This window comes from Tenrec ecaudatus, chromosome 3 (assembly GCF_050624435.1).
Source record: "Tenrec ecaudatus isolate mTenEca1 chromosome 3, mTenEca1.hap1, whole genome shotgun sequence".
In the NCBI taxonomy this organism is placed as follows: Eukaryota; Metazoa; Chordata; class Mammalia; order Afrosoricida; family Tenrecidae; genus Tenrec; species Tenrec ecaudatus.
This window is the reverse complement of record NC_134532.1, coordinates 146,672,202-146,693,314: the sequence shown is the minus strand read 5'-3', so window position 1 is coordinate 146,693,314 and position 21,113 is coordinate 146,672,202. Positions and strand designations below refer to the sequence as shown.

Sequence of the window (21,113 nt, the reverse complement as noted above, 5' to 3'; positions counted from 1 at the left end):
TGTCTTATCCGAGGACTATCTTTTTCTGCGACTAAGGGAATACTGTGGTCTAGGCCTTTCACAACCAACGTCAGGGGTGATCTGTTTGGATTTCCTGAATGTTGGCCAACAAAATGGCTAGGTCCTTTGTGCATATGAGGTACTCAAGGTCTGGTTCCTATTACAGCCTTGGTAAGAAAAGTCAGCCTGCACTAGCTTTCAGCCTATAGATGCCGGCCATCTGTTGCCAAAATATACACCATTACATCCCCCCAAAGACTTCATCAATAAGCTAAAAACACAGCTCAATTTATTTTCCCTCAAGAATAACTTGTTCTCAACCCCACACAATGACCTAAACATCAATTTAGTTTTTATCCATGAATAGAATTCCTGTATGCCCCCACTTTCTAAAATTATAAAATACCCTATACTTTCACTTAAAAAACTTCAGTATCGTTGAGGTTATGTCATAAATACAAGTGTTTAGAAGGTGACCTCTGGAAGAAAGCAGGGTCTTTTGCCACCCAGGGCAACACGGTCATACATTGAATGTTTTACTCTAAATCTTACCAGGTTTGGTGGTGAAGTTTGGTTAATACTGGTAGCCAGATATGTCAGAGTGAACTAACTTATGCCTCAATAACAAACCTTTGTGAACGAAGATTGGGGGTTATTTCTCAAGCACTATACAAAAAGACTTTAAAACCTTCCTCGAAAAATGGAAAATGGAACTTTCCCATAAATTTGGTGTGACCTTGTCAGCCCAAGGTTAAGTCAAATGTCCATCAAAATCATTCAATGATCTTAAGACGGGCAGTTCCACCTCAATACATGCTTGCAAGATCACCAAAGCAAAAAAAGGGAAACGTGGCAAACTGCCTATTGTCTTTAAGGTCCACTTTCGAAGTGACACGTCTTTGCTCAGATCTCGTCAGCCAAAGCAAGCCACATTAACCGAGAAATTTAAGAATTTATTTTACCCAAAGTACTTGTTTAAGTAGGAATGTCATGTTCACCCCCAAAAACTGTAGCACAAGTAACCACTTTGAGCACAAAAACATATACTGCAAAGATAGTTAAAAACAAAAACAAGACAAGATATGCAATTGCAAAATGGCCATTTATTGCCTACAGGGGAGGGGAAAGGAAGGGGGGAAAGGGAAGTACACAGGTGCAAGGAAACAAGCATATATTTAGCCCTATACATCATGTGTGAGCAGTACCCAATCTCCAAAATGGAAAAAAAGTATTTTGTCGTCTGCCATAGTAGTTCAGGTTCTTAAGCACCTCCCTTCTGAGCTGCCACGAGATTTAAAAGGCAGGACTGCTTTGTTTGTCAATGTTCACATTAATGAAAAAATACTACCACCCAACTGTGTCCTTTTGCACGCACATTTTGTACAGTGTCTGCTGTGAAAAACATCTCAGCTGAGCGGTTTGGTCAAGATTCAGACCTCATCAACTGTTTAACTGTAATAAATAGAAAAATAAAGCAGCTGGTGATTTTTATCAGAGAGAATGTGTTCAACAGAGTAGAACCACTTTCTCCAGGATGATGACAAGAGTGTTAAATGATTAGAACATCACAGAGCCAGTCTATTAAACATTAAACACTAGCAAGCTACAATTACATGGCACTTCATTAAATCTTCTAATTAAAATAATTATATATTAGATTTTAAACTGATTATTAGAATACAGTAACTAATTGACTTGGTGCTTTGCTTTTTCTCAGGACAAAGGCAAACTAAATATACAATTTGAAACAGTAGAATTTGTTTGGGAAAACAAACTACCATGCCAAGTATTTAGGGAAAAGAATTACCAAAAAACTTTGCTCAGTTTTCTACTCATGTGCTTTGCTTTCCAATCAGTAGAAATCGATACAAAATGACACTACCGGCCACAGAATGACTCAAAAGTAATGCAAACAATGAATGACTCAACTTAAAGCCGGGTAATGAAAGTAACTGGACCCTCTCCTACTCAAATGGTAAATTGAGTGGAGAGTAGACTGCCGCTCGGACAATTAGTTGGCACGTGTTTTATGGTTAAAAGAAATCACAACAAAAGATACAAATTAATCCATGGTAAATGTGACCGATGCTGTGGTCCTCTCAGAGAAAAAGAGACGGACACAAACTTCTCAAAACAAAACACAAATAAAAACACAGCACCCCAACCCAGACATAACAAAATCAAATTGAAATATTCATTTTCCTAAAAGCATTCCAAGTACCCTTACGGAACACGATTCCTCAGCGTATCCTAGAAGAACTGCTTGCATTTGGACAACTGTATGAATGTCCACAGTGCACTTCTCAAGTGCTGCTGGTGTTGAAAAGATTTGCTACTCACAACACTGAACAATTCCAGATCAGACCCAGTGTGGAGTAACACAACCATCAAACTTCTCCCCTCCAGAAGTTGGCAGAGCACCGCCCAGGAAGTTCACAGGGAAGGGGATATGGTTTAAGCAACAAGCACAAAGAAAGGACAGTAGTTTCTGAATAAGCACAAGCTCAAGATACTGTATCACTTACTCCATCAAGATAAAAACAGAGGATACTAAACCTATTCCCTAAGAAGCAAAGCTGCTGTTGTTTGACACATTAATACCAAGCCAATCTTGTGTGTTTAGGTAACTAAGATAAATTAAGCAAATGTGGTACATGCAACAGTTAATAGCTTGAAAGGAAATACAGTAGTATTCTCAGTAATTAGAAGTTAACACAACACTGAAATAAGAAGGGACTTTCAGCAAGGGCCACCATGATTCTAAAGCCTAGTTAGCTAAAAGTAAAACTGTTAAAAGTAAAAACACAAAGAAACTTTCAAAATTTAGGAAGATTGTTATAACCAAAATAACTGTTAAGTGCCAAACTATGCCTTCTGGAAGACTGAAAGTTGAATGCACCATGCTACTACCCCAAGAGTCATATCACTCAGCATTTGCATACCCTTTTCATAATGTAATTTACTGCTGATGACCACTTCCAATGTCAGTACATGCTGAGAGTGCACTATGAATTCACTGTGTCATAAAAGTAACATTGAATAGAAGTGTTCAACTCTGTTTTGAAGTGAACATTTACTTAAAAGCATTTCTATTACTTCGATGTCATGTTTGTTGTATGAAGACTCAATATGCTTATTTTCCTTTGGTTCCAAGAATAACCCAAGTCTGACCAAATATATGTATGCCAAAAGAAGTTACTGATAAAGCTTGCTTTTCCTGATATTTCCCTTTCTCACTGTAGAGTTTATAGTTTATAACAGAGAAATTCATATCAAGAAATTATTTGGTTAAAACAAAGAAATATGCATGACCTTCATTTCCACCTTCCTGAAAAGAACTTTTTTTCTTTCTGTGAATCTTACACAGAACATTCTGCAATATTAGTATGAAGGTTTTTATTTTTCATCCCACCCTTAATGATGACACATGAACATATAAAGATTTACATGTCATTCTGTAATACAAAAGATGGTCTTAGCATCCTGTTCTTAAATAGATCACTGCTTTGGTAAATAAGCCAGGTAATTAGAACTGCAAGTATGGTGCTCAGGACTCTACTGAAATAACCCAAGGCAACAATAGCAGAAAAGGTGTCATCTGGCTACAAATTTTAAATTTTAGCTTAAGTTCCTGGCTTAAAATAATATTCTCTAACTTCCTTAGTTTGCCTATCTACAATTCACAGAGTTCTACAAACATGATACAATTCAGAAAGAAAGGGGTAATCATTTTGGAAACATGAATTAAACACAAGGCTATTCTAAATAGATTTTCTACTTTTGGAGAAGGGGATTCTTCCATACATCAGAAAGGTATGGGTTTTGTTTTGTTTTTTTGAGGAGTGCAGATGGGAGACAAAAAATTTAACAAATTTAAGAACTCATGCTTTTGTCAAAACATTAGCATGGATGAGTGTTTTGAAAATGTGCCACGGAGCCTGTGCTTGTTCTGAACATTGGTTTTATGAACTGCTAAGCAAATCACAAGCTGATCTTTTAGATGTGTTATGAGTGAAGCTACTAATCGGTCAGCATATTTCAATCAGCTACCAAAATGCTACAAGAACTCAGAATACAGACCCTTGAATAGATAAGTATTGTGTAAGTATTGGGCACCACCAATTTTTACTGATAGAAAACCTAGCCTTGTATTAGGAATGCGCTTCTGGTTCCTTGAAACAAGGTTGACCAATTTTTCCTTGTGCTTTCTCTACTCTTTGCTATTTGATACTGAGAGTACTGATAGCATTAATGATTTTCAGAAACTGCTTAAAATGCAAATACAAATTTACTCTTTCTTCTCTAAGTATACTTGGTAGATGTAACTTTATCAAGTGAAACACAATTTTGCCTTTGTTCCAATTTTGATGTGCCATCCCCTCAATTCCAGAATTGAATCAAGTGATATGAGCCTTAGATCTTTCAACTTTCCCCTTTGCTTCTCTGTGACTTTATATATAACTTTAAATACAAAATAAGAAGACAAGTAAGACACAAAGCTTTGTATTTCTAAAAACTACAACACTAAAACACAGTGGCTTCTTTAATACGGTCACACAGGATGCATATTAGTAAAATTAAACATTGGCCTATGAGTATCAGAAAAGTAATTTAAAAAGAAAAAGCTTGGAAGCAAGGCAAATGGGAGGGGGAAAGCTGGTCTCAGAACCCATTGTGCCAAACCTGACTTTCACATGTGAGACTCAAAGGTTCACATGCCTTACATCAAAGAAAGGAAACAAAAATAGTCAGCTACAGTGTACAAAATTTTTTTACATAAAACATCATAAATCTTGAACAGATTTATTATATCTGAATTCTAAAAAGTTACCTATAGAATGGTGCTGGGATTCTGTTCTCTGCTTGCTTTTAGGCAGTGCTGTTGCTTAAAAGTTGACACCAGGCACAATATTTTAAAACAAGTCAACAAGCAAGGAGCAGTAAGTGGATTTGAGCCTTTCCCAGATGTCAGTCCTGAGGATGCTGCAATGTTCTCCATCACAATTGTGTAAAGCTATGAGGCGGATACTGATGCCTGAGAGAGTGGGTGACGACATGCACTTGTACGGGGATTGCAATGGCAAACAGTGCTGTTTTCTCTTACTCAAACAACACTGCTGCAATAAATTTAAAGAACACTCCAGTTTGTAGAGAAATACCAGAAATCATATGTCATAATTAAAAATATATATCACAATCTAAAATGTCCAAATTTCCTTTACCTTTAGATAAAATATGCAGCAGCCCCATGGCATAAAGCTTATTAACATATTCTGAGAACTAGGAAGTAAATGACCATGTATTTTACTTTCACTGACTAGACACCCTTATGTCATTTACCTCTTCCCTTTGGCTTCTCCCTGCCAAAGTTCCAAATGGCATGCGTTTTCCAAGACAATACTGAGGAGAGCAGCGTTTCTGATCATCGGGATTGGCAGCTCAAAGCAGATACCACTCCTTTCACAAGGGGAACAAGGTGACCTTGAGCAGTGGGCTACAGAGAAACGTGCACATGAAATCTGGGCTACCATGCCCCAGGGCTGTGCGCCACCCAAAGCACAGTAAAATTACCTACGTCAACAAAGCTACTACACCAACACTGACTAAAACCACATGAGAAATACACAGGATAATGGATGGTTTGAAAGAGTGCATTTGGAAGCAGAGAGAACCCAAGTACACACCTTCTGCAACAGAGTGCCTCGGTCACACACAAAATAAACTTAAGCTGTTTACAATGCTTCCCAAAATTGTTTTATTTTTTCCCTCTACATTTAACTATTAAAAAAGCTTTTATTAATAAATGGGCTCCTCTGTGGTTCATATACAATCATAAGTGAACTTTAAATTCCATTTTATACAAACATCTCAAAAAATATTGGGAGTGAAGTATGGTAGGAAATATTGCTCACATTGCTAATTAACATGCGCATATGAAAGGAAAATGTTTTGTTAGTGCATATACCTCCAGAGCAGAAAGTCCACCCAAAATGAAAGATTTAAAAACAAGAACATACAGTAGCTGATTACAAAAAAAAAAAGGTAATGTCCACAAAATTAAGTTTTTCATGCTATTCTACTTTCCAGTACTATGCTTCAGGTAATCAATTTGCATGGCTAGATGTTGAATGCTTGAGGTATATAATAAGGGATACCTGCACACTGAGGAAAATCTGTCATCTTAAGGGTTGTTTTCTTTTTATTTCATTACTTCAGTTAACATTTTTAAAAGAAAATTTTATTTACATCAAACTTCATTCAACCATAATGGCATTCCAATTTTAATAGATGACAAACAACGCCTCTATCACTAGGCACTTTTTAAAGGGGAGTTTATGTAGGCTTTAAATTTCTTTACCCTTTTGATGTAATCTCATGTATGATTACATCATCCCACAACCCTAGTCCCACTAAAATTATCCTTTAGGGAAATATTATCTTATGTAGCCTGATTAATTTACTGTGGAAGAAATTAGTTATAAAATGACCAAAGGAAACACATCATTTAAATCTAATAAAACAGCTTAAGATGTCAGGTTTGAAAGAGGAGACAAATTGTATATATTTAAAACTAATTAAATAATTTAAATTTGACCTGTACTTTATATATTAGTGAGACACAAATATAGGCTATTTTCTTTTAAAATTTCATTCACATAATGAAAACTTCTTGTTTATTAAAAATATCACATTTTGAGACTAGAAACAGTAAAGTGCATGAAAAGTTTAAAATATAATTTCAGAAAACTCTTATAGCAGCAAAAAAGCAGAATAAAGAAAAACTTAAAAACACAGACACAACCTTTTCCTGTTACTGTGCCATAACTAACATCAAGCAGCCAACCAATTCCCCCTGCCCGGAAAGTGATACTGCATTTACATCTTCTTGATGTCACAGATTTTTCAAATGGGCCCTTCTGGCCAAAAAAAAAAAAAAAAAAAAAAAAAGCTTTATCTACAGCATCAACAGTGGGAATAAACCAGTAGCTTCTTAATTCAACCCTGACAGACAATGGAAACAAAGATTAAAAAGCCTATGATGGGCCATTTGGCATCTAGAGGCAGGAAAAACTGTCCAAGGCGTTCCACTACCCTGTTCTCTTCCCCCAATCCCTTCCATCGCCACCCTAAAAGACCAACAGTCATCAACCTATTTGGGAAACACTTAAAATATTTGTATGGCTTTCCCCTTCAAAAACTACAATTAGGGTTTTCCTATTCAGATTACTTAACATTAGACTGTCCACCGTAGAAATGATAGAAAGCATATGCTATCAGTTCTTCCAGCCAAACCAGAAAGAAAGGTGAATTGGATCAGAAAATACCAGACATTAATTTGGGGGTCATCTTAAACAAATCAAATTCTATTTTCAAAATGTGTGGCAGTACAAATTACTTTGTGTTTCCCCATAAACAACCTGGAGAGACAGCCTTAGAATTTATATTTCTAATCAAGTTATAACCAACTTGACAGGGAGCCAAAAACCCCGAGAATTTCCTTAAAAAACAAAACTAGTAAGAGCAGAAAAGTGTTTACCCGACAAACTGCTATGTGCTGTTAAATGCTTGATTATGAAAGCATATTGTGCAACCATCTTTATTTTCTCACTTTTTCTTATTATGGCTAGAGGCTATATCATGTTTACACACAGATCAGACAAATTTAAGTGCTTTCTTAATGTGCAAATAATTGGGAACACAAAAATAATGTAACACAGGAAAACAGAAGTTCAAGACAGTTTTCACTGAAAAGCATGGCATCAATCACTTTAAAATTTTGTATTTAAATGTTTTTTAATTGCCTTTTACAAAAATGGTTGGCTCATGTGAACCCACCCCAAAGAAAATATCTGTTTTGGAAAAACAAATACACTGTTTTTGGGTCTCTAATTGGTATTTTATCAATTAAGAATGTTTACTCACTATGAAAAAGGTCTAATTTAAAAACGTGGTAAATTAAAAATTTGGAAAAGAGCAATACTTTGGTTCCAACCCTAGTGCCAAATGATACCAATATGCACAAAAAATGCACAAAATCGTAGAGCAAACACATAATGAAAGGAACCTGAAGAAGCAGCTTTAAGGATGGCCATACTTCACTCCGACATACTCTGATTTACAACTGTACAGGTCCATAGCAACAGATCCCCGTCTCGGAGGGGCAGTACTCCACTACCTCCTATTAGGCAAATGAACACCATTGACAAGAGGCAGGAGTGGAGGGTGGAGTTCAAGTTGTGTTAACAGTGAGAAGTGGTCTGAAGGGATGTGTGGGTGTGGACACCCAGTGATGTTGTTCTCAACCAGCCATTGAGGATCTAAAGGCCCCAGGACACCAAGCACGTTCATATGAGTCTTGGAATAGAAAATGTAGTCAATCACACCCTGGAAAGAGATTGGGGTTGGAATTGGGAAAGAAAGAAAGAAATATACACATTAGAATAAAGAACAATTCAAAGTACATTTTTAAAAAACAATTTTTCAAAAGCTAATTATCTAAGTAATCTAACTTAATGACGCAAGCCTTCATATAACTTGAAATAAGGATAATTCTGTAGCAAAGTATACCATCCCAAGACCCGCAATCATGCATAAATGACACACTGAGAAGTCAAATACCTCAAACTGTATTTAAGCATCCTCAGAATTGACCTGCTGTAGTAAAATCAATGTAAGTATGATGAAAATTATACTATCCAGTTACAATACATTAAAAATAAGACTGTATAAATATTTACAGGAGCCCTGGTGTCCCAGTGGCTGTGTGTTGGGCTGCTGCTAACTGCAAGATTAGCAGTTCAAAGCCCTGGAGAAAGAGGACACTTTCCACTCTCACAAAGAGTTATGCTCTCAGAAACCCTGTACTATAAGGTTGCTATGAATCAGAATTGACTCAATGGCAGTGAGTGAGATATTTATATTCTTAATAAAAAGGTATAACAAGTTATATAAGTAGAATTGTAAATAAGTAGAACTGTTCCAATTTTTTGTATATAAAGATATATATATATATATATATATATATACACAAGTCACGGTAAACCATGTCTTCAGATGTGCTGATCCCAGTTCAACTTCACAGACTTGCTAAATATATATTAAAAAAACACATGAGATTGTTCTATCGGCTGGTCTTCAGTTCAGAGTATTAATTTTCACTGATAGTGTAAATTCTGGATACTTTAGCAAAAAAAATTCAGTAGGGACTCATATCAGAAGTATCTCTCAGAAGTCGGTGATCCTGTGTGACTAGTAAGTCTCAAAACCAGTGTACTTTTATGCATCATTGTCTCGGGTATATGTAAAAAGTAAAATACTGCTAATCACAAAGTTGGTGGTTGATATCTACCCATTGTTCCTCATGAGAAAAATGAGGTTTTCTGCTCTCATAAATATTTACAGTGTTGGAACCCCTATAAAGGGTCACTATGAATCAGAAACAACCTGATGGCAATTCGGTTAGTTTGGGTAAGTTCCTCTCCAAATCAAGAGTATGAAGTAATATTTCTACATTCTAAAAATATCTATTTATAATTAATATAATAAATCCCATCCAATAGTGCTAATATTCAAGAAGAGATCATGATAAGGTTTCATTTCAGCTAATGCCTATTTTTTCAGTAACACTTTAAAAGACATGCATGAGGTCAGATGACTTACCCTTTGCTTCAACATAACACAAACAAAATATTCTCAATAACATATGCTGAATAACATTCCTATATCTATTCATTTTCTGAACTGGTCACCATGCATATTAGCTGCTAGAATTATAAAATGCTTTTCAAATAGAGGCCCCAAAGAAAGATGTTAAAAACTCCAGAAATTAAAATGTACTAATTGAAAGGCATCTATTTTTTTTGTTTCAAATGCCCACATAGTAAGAGCTATTCTCAAATTCCTTATTTAGCAAGGTCACATCTGTGAACTTGCCCATTATTTGCACATAAGCATTTGTGGGGAAGTCCTCTTTTTTTAAATAATTTTATTGGGGGCTCATACAACTCTTATCACAATCCATCCATCCATTGTGTCAAGCATATTTGTATATTTATGGCTATCATTTTCAAAACATTTTTCTACTTGAGCCCTTAGTATCAGCTCCTCATTTGTCCCAGCCTTCTACTTCCCCATCCTACTTCATGAGCCCTTGATAATTTATAAATTATTTTTTCATGTCTTACACTGACCGATGTCTCCTTTCACCCACTTTTCTGTTGTCCATCCCCCTGGGAGGGTGTTACATATAGATCATTGTGATTGGTTCCCCCTTTCTCTTCCCATATTCCCCTTGCCCTCCTGGTATCGCTACTCTCAATATCAGTCCTGAAGGGTTTAATCTGTCCTGAATTCCCTGTGTTTCCTTTTAGCATGACTCGAAATGGTAAGAAAGCTGCAAGCATCCATTTTAATAGGTTTGGGGAATGCATGAACTTTGGATCAAGGAAAACCAGAAGTTGTCAAAAATGTAATGGAATATTTGATGATCAATATCCTAGGCATTAATGCGTTGAAATGGACTAATGTTGGCTATTTTAAATCAGACAATCATTACATGGTCTACTGTACCAGAAATATAATTGAAGAGGAATAGTGTCATATTAATTGCTAAAAGAATATTTCAAGATCTCTCCGAAATACAGTGCTGAGAGTGATAGGAATATACTCAAACACCTACAAGATAGATCACTTAATATAATTATTATTCAAATTTATGAACCAACTATTAATACCAAAGATAAATAAATTTAAGTTTTTCATTAACTTCTACAGTCTGAAACTTGATAATTACTGATAATTACCGATGACTGGAAGGATCAGTGTGGTCAGAAGACATGGCCTGAATGACAGAAACAAAGCTAGCAATCACATTTTGGGATTTTGCAAGACCTATTATTTACAAATTGCAAATACCTTTTATGAAACATAAATGGCACCTATAGCACGGACGGAGTACACAGGAATCAAACTCATTGTGTTTGTAAAGAGCAGAGAGACACTCCCTAGCATTAGTCAGAACAAGGCCAGAGGCCAATTGTGGAAAATCAGATCATCAATTGCTCTCATGCAAGTTCAAGTTAAAGCTGAAGAAAATTCCACAAAAGCCAAGCTGACCTTGAGCATAGCCCACCTGAATTTAAAGACCATCTCCAAAGAACAGATTTGAAACATTCAGCACTAGTAACCAAATACCAGGGGAGTGGTGGGATCTTATCAAGAACATCATACATGAAGAAAGCAAAAGGTCATTAAAAGACACAAAAGGCAGCAAAGACCAAAATGGATATCAGAAGAGACTCTAAACATTCTTTTAAATAAAGAGTAGCTAAAGCAAATGGAAGAAATGATGAAGTAAAAGAGTGGAAAAGAAAATGTCAAAGGGCAGCTCAAGAAGACAAAGCAAATGTACAAAGACTTGGAGTTAGAAAACCAAGAAAGATGAACATGCCTAGCATTTCTCAGCTGAAAAAGTTCAAGAAAAAATTCAGGACTTGAAAAAAAAAATTCAGGACTTGAATTTTACTAATGAAGAATTCTACAAGTTAATTATTAAGTTATTAGACAATGCAGAAAATATCAAAAAAGATGGAAGGAACACACAGTGTCCCTATACCAAAAAGAATCATTCAAAGTTCATTTTAGGAAGTGGTGTACGATCAAGATACTAAAAAAAAATCCAAGCTGAGCTGATGGCATTGGTAAAAAGGTTCTAAGAATTGACAGAATACCAATTGACATATTTCATGAAATAAATATAATACTGGAAGTGCTCACGGGTGTATGCAAAGGAATATGGAAGACAGCTACATGGCCAACTAACTGGAAGAGATACACTCATGACCATTGTATGTCTTCCTTTCTCATTTTTTTTTTTTTAAGGGGAAAAAGGAGTTTATTTGCCAACTCGAGCTAGGGCTTCCTCCCTCCGCTGCCCGGCGCAGCGGTGACCCAGCGTCCAAAGGGAATCGGCCCCGAGTTCTTTGTTCCCCAGGCTTTTATAGGACCAGGGACTCTTCGTTTTTCATTTGTCCAGCTTTCTCGTCTATATGAAGTAATTGAAAATAAGCTGACTTGTAGGTCTGGTTCTGTAAATTTGAAGTTTTGTTCTACATGTTTCTTCTGCTCTGCCTGAGACCCTCTGTTGTGAACCCAGTTAGATTGGTTGGTAGTGGTAGCAGGGTGCCATCTATCTCTGGTCCTGGGGTCATGTAGGATGTAATCTATTAGCCTTTTGGACTAAGTGCTACTTTGAATCTTTTTTTTTTCCCCCTCACTCTCCCGTCCTCCACACTGGAAGAGATCATTATCTTAGATGGCACTTGCAATCTTTTAATATCTCTGATGCTTCCCACCAAAGTAGGATGCCGAACAGGATCTTGACAAGCTATGCTATGCAAGTTGATGTAAGTATCTCTGAGCTTTCCTGATGTACACTGTCCCTATGTAAAGGTTCTGCATGAGCAAAATTAAATGTTCTAGATTCCCCCACTTTACAATATTATCCATAATTTGCTAGGATCCACACAGTCAAAAATCATTGTATAGTCAAAACACAAGTAAATCTTTTTTCTGGTATCCCTTTTTTGCCTCAGTCATATGATATCCCTCATTCCGTGACATCTTCTGAATTTCTGGTACTTCCTAGTCAATATACTGGTATCACTATTTTTTAATTACCTTCAGCATAATTTAATTCCCATTCAACGTTGCTATTATTTGAAAATTTCCTCAATCTATTGGTCACCTTTCTTTGCAGTGGGCATGTCACCAGGAGGGACCAAACTCTAGGAAAGGACATTATGTTTGATAAAACAGAGAGCCAGGGAAAAGCAAGAAGCCCCTCAGCGAGATGGATTAACACAGCAGCTGACACAATGTGCCCCAACACGGCAAAGATTCTAAAAATGGCACAGAAGCCAGTAGTGTTCCATTCTGTTGTACACAGGGTCACTACGAGCGGAACCAATTTGCTTGCCTAACATCTCCTTTATATTTCACTACTGTGTTAGCACTAGTTACATTAAATGATTACAAAATTGAAAAGTTCATTGTCAGTTACTTAGACGAAAACCACAAATCTGTCTTGTTATTTGTGCTCTTGGCTCATTGTCTATTTACTCTCCCATCAACAAAGTATTTATCATTTCACACATGCCTTTTTCTCTCAATGATTTACGGTTCTCTCCAATCTCATCCCATCACTTCTATCCAAACATCAAAAATTCTCAGTTGATTTTAATGGCTTAATAAGATTTTCTTTTCCAGTAACATGTGATATTTCCCCATCAATCAAGAATCTAAAAACTAATTCAAATGACAATGGAAAATGGTATAGATTATTACCCCAAACTTTATTTCTCTCCCTTTGTTTTATGAAAATGATAAAGGTGACCTTTACAAAATATCCTGAATAAGTTCAAAATAAAATAGCCTTTCCACCTCTTCCTATTCCAAACCAATAGTAAGAGTCGTAAGATTACTGAGCACTTATTTGGGAAAGTTTTATTATAAGTTTTCTGGGTTATGATAGGGGAGATGTATTTAATATATAATTATAATCACAAGAACAGACTTTAACCAATAATTAGCTATGTGTCACTAAATCTAGCTTTTCCTTTAAGCTTTATACATTACATAGAGGAGTTGTGTGTTCGGGACAGCTTGTACCAACTTTTTTTAGCACCTTTTCCCAAATCTGCATCCACTGACATTATGTTGGCAGCTCGAAGTCTGTTACAGAGGGAATATTTATACCATGGTAAATAGCGAACCCAGCATATCAAGACTTTTTCCCCCAGAAAATTGATGGTTAATACTTATTGGCACTTCTCTGAAAAAGGATGATTTCAATAAAATGAACGATGGATGGAATTATCCATTCTAATGGAAAAACAATGAATACTAAGTTTGAAAATAAAACTTTTTTCATTACATGACTATAAAAGCAGATTGGTAACATCAAAAGATGAATTTCTCTTCTCTTTCCTGTTGTTTCTCTAAAAAGGGGCTAATGAGGACTAAAAATGAAAAATGATGCTTGGAGAAGTGGGCAAGCCCATTTTTGTAAATTTGCTTTGTATTTTATTAAATTCCCTCTAGGTTTCTTCTTACATAAAGTCACTTTCTAATTATATTGTTACAGAACAGTAGAAAATATTAGTTGAGGTATCTGAAAGGCCAGAAATTCATTAAAAGAGTAGAGGAACAAGGCAAGAGTGACAGATAAAGTGATCACAAAATTTGTGAGAGGGAAGGGAAAGCCACCACAATTAATCTTTCTAAAGAACAGTTGGTCCTACACAAGAGCCCCTCACAAAGACCATTTTTTTTCTGAAATATTTTTTTCCTTTTTAAAGTTGTATTTATCCACTGCCTGAGAGTGTGCAAGAGGGCTACAAAATGTTCATGGAAAGATAGAATTAGAAGGTAACAGGATTTATCCACAAAATTTCAAAGTCTACTCATATTAGTACAGATAAATGGATATAAAATGGATCACCTCATTTTTTCCCTCCCTCCTTCCCCATGAACCCTTGATAATTTATAATTTTGATTATTATTATTTTGTCATATCTTACACCATCCGACGTCTTCCTTCACCCACTTCTCTGCTGTCCATCCCCCAGGGAGGAGATTATATGTAGATCTTTATCATCTGTTCCCCATTTCTAACTCACCATCCCTCCACCCTCCTGGCAAGGTCTCAAGTAGAAAACAAATATTTTGAGAATGATGAGGAAAACAAATATACCTAAGTGCTTGACACAATGGATGTATATGTGGATTATGCTAAAAGTTGTACAAGCCCCCTATAAATGATTTAATTATTTTTAAAAGAACCTAAAATACATATTTAAGATAAAAGTATATATATTGTAACATGTAAAATGCTTCCATAAATGTGAAGTCAGATAGAATAGAATAGAATAGAATAGGCCTCATATAAAAGCCCCTCTAGACCCATCCACAAAAGAAACCTGGACAAAAATAAAGATAAATGAGATCAGTGAAAGTTCTAAGAAAATGGTTGAAGGCCCAGTGTCGCAAGGTGTGAATGCAATATCCCGGCGTGGAGGAGGGAACCGGTGGAGAGGTCTGGGAGGCTGGCCCCAGCACCATAAATTAAGTGGATTCCTGCCCCTCCCCCGAAAAGAATTTGTTCCAAAGGACGACATTGACTCTGCAGCTATGGGAGATGGACATATTTGATCAGAGCACACAGGAGCAGATGAAGGGGCAGGAGGAGAGAGTGGAGCACAGCCTGGCCCACCAGGCCGTGATGATGATGTTCCTGAGTAGAGCAGTCAGTCCACAGAGAGAACAACATGGCTGGCCCTACTATGAGACATGATGCCCCTCAGTGACTAAGGGCGATACAGAGGACAGCACCGGAGACACAGTGTGGGAATTGCACCTGACCTGATCCCACCACACCGAGGCAAATCACTGGGGGAGTGCAGCGGAACAGCAAGGGAATGGAGTGGCAAGGTCCCCAGGGAATGCTGAAAGTGGACTTTGGGGCCAGGGCGTGGTGCCCCAACAGACTGGACTGGAAAACGCTCCTAAGGGCCAGCAAACGATCCCTGAACTAACTACAAGCTTTTCTCTTGTGAACTGTTTTGTTCTGTTCTTTTTCAGTGGTTTGTTTTGGTTGTTTTGTTGTCTGGTTGTATACTGTTGCTTTGTTTTCCTCTGTCTAGTTTTCGTGCATGTTAGTGACTCCACAGGTCTGTCTGAATAGGACAGGCTGGATGAACTATCTGGATGAAAAACAACGGGACCGACAGTTCCGGGGGGACTTGGGGTGGGGGGGTAGGGGGGGTAAGGAAGTGGTGATAACAAACCCAGGGACAAGGGAAAAACATGGGACCCCAAATGGTAGAGAAGGGGGAGTGGCAGGCCTGGTGGGAAATGATCAAGGGTAAGGTTGCTTAGAGAAGAGGTATACTCTAGCCCAGGTGGCGATGAAGCATGGTAGTAGGGCAGGAGGAAGGTCAAGGGAGATGGAGGAAAGAGCTAGGAGTCAAAGGGCATTCATGGAGGTCTAGACAAAGACATGTACATGCAAATATATATAGGAGGATGGGGAAATAGATCTATGTGTCTATATTTATAGGTCAAGTATTAAGGTGGCGGAAGGACCTTGGGCCTCTACTCAAACACTCCCTCAATGCATGAATACCTTCTTTTATTAAATTGGAACTCTATGATGCTCACTCTCCCAACACAACGGCTGGAGCCAAAGTGGGTGAACAAGTAAATGTGGTGAAGAAAGCGGATGGTGCCCGGCTATCAAAAGAGATAGTGACTGGGGTCTTAAAGGCTTGAAGATAAACAAGCGGCCATCTAGTTCAGAAGCAACAAAGTCCACATGGAAGAACACACCAGCCTGTGTGATCGAGTGGTCCCAAAGGGATCAGTTACCAGGCATCAAAGAACAAAAAATCATATCATTGACTGCACACCTCCATGATAGGATCGCTGAAGACAAATGGGTGCATAAGCAAATGTGGTGAAGAAAGCTGATGGTGCCCGGCTATCAAAAGAGATAGTGTCTGGGGTCTTAAAGGCTTGAAGGTGAACAAGCGGCCATCTAGCTCAGAAGCAAATAAGCCCACATGGAAGAAGCACACCGGCCAGTGCGATCACGAGGTGCCCAAGGGACCAGGTATAAGGCATCATGCAAAAAAAAAAAAAGATATAAGTGTGTGTATGTATGTGTATATATGTGTATATGTATATATGTATGTGTATATATATATCATATTAAATGAAGGGGGAAGTGCAGAGTGGAGACCCAAGGCCCAAGTGTCGGCCAATGGAGATCCCCTCATAGAGGGGTTTAGGAGAGGAGATGGGTTAATTAGGGTGTGAGGTAGTATCGATGAAGAACACAGCTTTCCCCCAGATCCTGGATGCTTCCTCCCCCCAACTACCATGATCCGAATTCTACCTTGCAGGCCTGGATAGGACAGAGGCTGTACACTGGTACATATGAGGGTTGGAGGTACAGGGAATCCAGGGTGGATGATACCTTCAGGACCAAGGGTGTGAGGGACGATGCTGGGAGAGTGGAGGGTGAGTGGGTTGGAAAGGGGGAACTGATTACAAGGATCCACATGTGACCTCTTCCCTGGGAGAGGGACAGCAGAGAAGGGGGGAAGGGAGACTCCGGATAGGGCAAGATATGACAAAATAACGAGGTATAAATTACCAAGGGCATATGAGGGAGGGGGGAATGGGGAGGGAGGGGGGGGGGGAAGAGGACCTGATGCAAGGGGCTTAAGTGGAGAGCAAATGCCTTGAGAATGATTGGGGCAGGGAATGTATGGATGTGCTTTATACAATTGATGTATGTATATGTATGGATTGTGGTAAGAGTTGTATGAGTCCCTAATAAAATGTAAAAGAAGAGAAAAAAATGATTAGGGCAAAGACTGTACAGATGTGCTTTATACAATTGATGTATATATATGTATGAACTGTGAAAAGAATTGTATCAGCCCCAATAAATTGTTTAAAAAAAAAAAAAAGAAAATGGTTGAAGGACTACTGCAAACATTCAAAGTAAAGCTAGCCTTATCAGCTACTGAATAGTCGGGTCCCCACTGAAAGTTAGAAGTGGTATGGACAGGTAAGGATTTCCTATATTGATATGCATAAAATGCTTTGACTAGTACTTGGCATATAGTAAGCATTTTAGATGTTTTCACTATTATCATTTGTTATTGAAACTATGCAAACAAGTATTCAAAAAGAATTCCCAACAAAACAACAATAATCACAAAGTCTAACAAACTTCTTTATGCTTAGGTCCATACTTAAATTTAATGTTTTGAGAATCTAAAAATTCCTGATTATATAAATAAATGAAAATGAAAATTTTTTACTTTTCTTATCCCATGCTTGTATTTAAAATAATTTCTACACCAGCCCCAAAGCTGCCACTCACTTTGAAATCAAAGGTGTAATTGGTGTAAGGCATCAAGTTAGTTTCATAGGCGCTCTTAAGTTGGAAGCCATGTGTGATTCTCCCTTCTGAGCTTCCATTCTTTCCGTTGCAGCTGAAGTTCATAAGACATTCATTATACCTTAGTTCCTTGAAGTCTTTATGGTTGTCAGCTACTCCTCCATTGCTTAAGTATTCTACAACACCTAGTAAAGTGAAGAAGAAAGCAATACTACCATTAAGCATTGAGTCCTTCTAAAAGCCTAAGAATCATTGTCAGGAATTGGATCACATGGTTTGGTTAAGTTGAGTCAAATAAAACTTTTATTCCTTGTTAAAAGCAATAGAATCTCCGCAATTTTATATGGCTCAACCTAATAGGAGAGAAGTTATTTGCCTATTTTAAAGTGTCAAGATCACACAAGAATTTGCTCCATTTTTTTAATGATTTTTCAGGTTATAGGTAATTTACAGGGAATAAGGTGGCATTCACCAGGTAAGTCTTTAGTTTTAAATATGTTTAGAATATTGTTCCAAGTCACTACTTCTCTGTAATAAGCCATCAATCAATCAACTTTGGGAATGTGTAAAATATAGGATACATTTTAAAAATCAGTTATAACAAATATAAGTTTTCTGTCTTTAAAATTTCAGTTTTAGCATAGGTTAAGCAACATCATTATTTTGAACCTGAATAAGAGTTCACTTCAGACACTAAAAAGAACATTACACCATGAAAGTATTCCAACTGAACAAAAATATTAGCTGTCTAAAGATGACAGTACAGGTTTTGTTTTTAAGTGTGCTGCTTTCACTGAATAAGCAAACAAGGGGGAAAGTGTCACAACGTTCACTATGCTTAGTCATGTGGGAAATTAGTCATCCTCAATGCTGTGAATGGGCGAGAAGGCACTATCACTTATCTAGTATCCACAACAAAATGCCTGGCATGCTCTAATGTGCTTTATAAACAAACTTCACAAACAACTCTATAAGATGAATAAGGCTATTGTGTCCTTATTACAAGTGAGGAATTTCATCACAGACTGTATCGTTAGTGGCAGAATCAAGATCCAGTCCTGAGAGTCGAGCTCTAGTCAACTCTCTATGCTGTACTGCCAAATAGGCTTAAATAGATAAACTGATATAGGGGGAAAAAAATCTTCTTGTAGTTGAGGACAATTAAGCTCAGGGAGATAAAAAACAACAACAAAATCTTACAAAAAGAGGAAATGGTCAAAGTGCCAACCAGGCTGTGTTGGAGATGAAGACAGACATTTATAAAGGATAATTTCAGCATATATTTGCTAGAGGAAAAGGAAAGGATATTTTTAACTTTGATAAATATTTGTATTGTCAACATTAGAGTTGGCTTATATTTATTATTTTAATTACACTTTAAAAGCTTAAGTGATAATATACAAAATTTAGACTATGCCTTGTAACAGAAAAAAACAAAACTTTCAAATGCTTTATATTTGATGTTTTTAAAAGTTTCACGTGCCACAAGTGGAGCACCAGTGGAGCAGAAGTGAAAGCTCTCACCTCCTTACCTAAAGACTGGTCACTCACACCCAACACTCCACAGCTGCTCCACACAGATGTGGGCATCTGGTTCCATAAAGATCACTGCCTTGAACATCTGACAGGTGAGTTCTATTATTTTCTACAGGGAATCCTATGATTCTATGAGTCAGAATCAACTTGACAACAGTGGGTTCAAAAGTAGTTGAATGTAAAATCCTAGGGGATTTGTGATCACACATTGCATCTAATATCAAGATTCAATTATTTTTTCATGAATTCACTTAAAAGTACTAATGATATTAAACTAGAAATCACCTGTGCTGAGTATTTTCTTCTTGTCCCTTATCAACTACAAATCTCTGCCTTCTAGCTTCCTTCTAGTGATTTAATCTCCCAGTTGGGTTTGGTCAATGGCAGCACTCACTGGAGATTTTGCTGGCTTGCCCAGAGTGGCCTACATCCCACAATTCAGAGACACACTCTTAGGCATAGGGATAATAGAGTCCCTCGTTCTTCTACTGCAGAATACTGCATATTTCCTTGTTGGTTCCCTTTAACCCAGTCCACAACTTAGACAAAGCTTCTTTTAAAACTCCTTGAAATTACCCCCAAGTCCCATCCCTATGATTCTGAGTGATACACTCTTTAATTCAGAAGAGAAACCCAAAACTAAAAAGTTAGGATTTAGCTGACCCTCTAACTAAAAGCAAAGAGTATAAATACCTGAATCTGGCAATGAGTTAAGATCTGCACATAGCACCAGCGGGATGGAATTAGGATCTGCAGTTGGACTGCCAGGCCTACTAGAGGCTTTTTCCAGAATGTTCTTAACCTCTGAGACAAACATCATGGTCTGGATAAGTTTCACATCAGAATACTCTGGGTCCCAATGCATGTGGGCATTTGCCACGATAAGCAGCTGTTTGTCTGCAGCATGAATAGGCTTCATACCTAAATTTAAACATTAGAAAAAAGAGGATACAGTTACACTTTAGGTGCCAAGAAAAGTAGAATGGGTTTCTTCCCCCAAAGGTTCACAGTCCCATCTTTGTTCTTTTCTATGAGTTTACATTAATTTAATAAAGTACTTCTTAAAGGCTGAAGTACATACTGAGGTCCTGGTGAGAAATACTCCTCTACATTAGATGTTTTGTTTTTGTTTTCATATTTACATTTAATCATCACTTACCGACTTTTACAATCCAGCATATCATATCTATCACCATTGTAAGAGCCTACTAACTATTTTGTGCATTAACATATGCTAGCAGTAAAGGAAAAAACCTCCGGTACAAAGACAAAGTCATGCTGGCTGTGAGTGTTAAGAGTATGTCAATGTGGCTGGGCACTGAACCTGAGTGGTTTGGCAATTAGATGATGATGTACTTACCCTCCATTTTATGATACAATATGATCAACCTTCATTTTTCACATAATGCCAATTCTCGAGTAATATCCTGGTCTTTGAAAGTTAACTATGTCAATAAGCAAGGAGTAGCTATATTTAATTTTTGGTGAAAATATACACAGCAGACCATACTCATTTAACAGTTTCCACATGTACAATTCAATGACAATTCTTCCACATTGCATCACCATTCTCACCATATACAGTCTCTGTCACAGGATTTTTGGG

At 37.3% G+C, this 21,113-nt stretch overlaps 1 protein-coding gene across 2 annotated transcripts in view; it reads right to left on the bottom strand.

The window, feature by feature from the left end:
- Positions 1-3,956: 3,956 nt before the first annotated feature.
- CNOT6L (CCR4-NOT transcription complex subunit 6 like) overlaps positions 3,957-21,113 on the bottom strand; it is a 106,266-nt gene continuing 89,109 nt past the window's right edge. For both annotated transcript variants that reach the window (XM_075544157.1, XM_075544156.1), the window contains exons 10-12: positions 20,201-20,428; positions 17,954-18,156; positions 3,957-8,385 (exon numbers count right to left, since the gene is read on the bottom strand). In XM_075544157.1, coding sequence (XP_075400272.1) covers positions 8,173-8,385; positions 17,954-18,156; positions 20,201-20,428 — 644 coding nt within the window. In that variant the 3' untranslated portion in view covers positions 3,957-8,172. The remainder of the gene's footprint in view (positions 8,386-17,953; positions 18,157-20,200; positions 20,429-21,113) is intronic.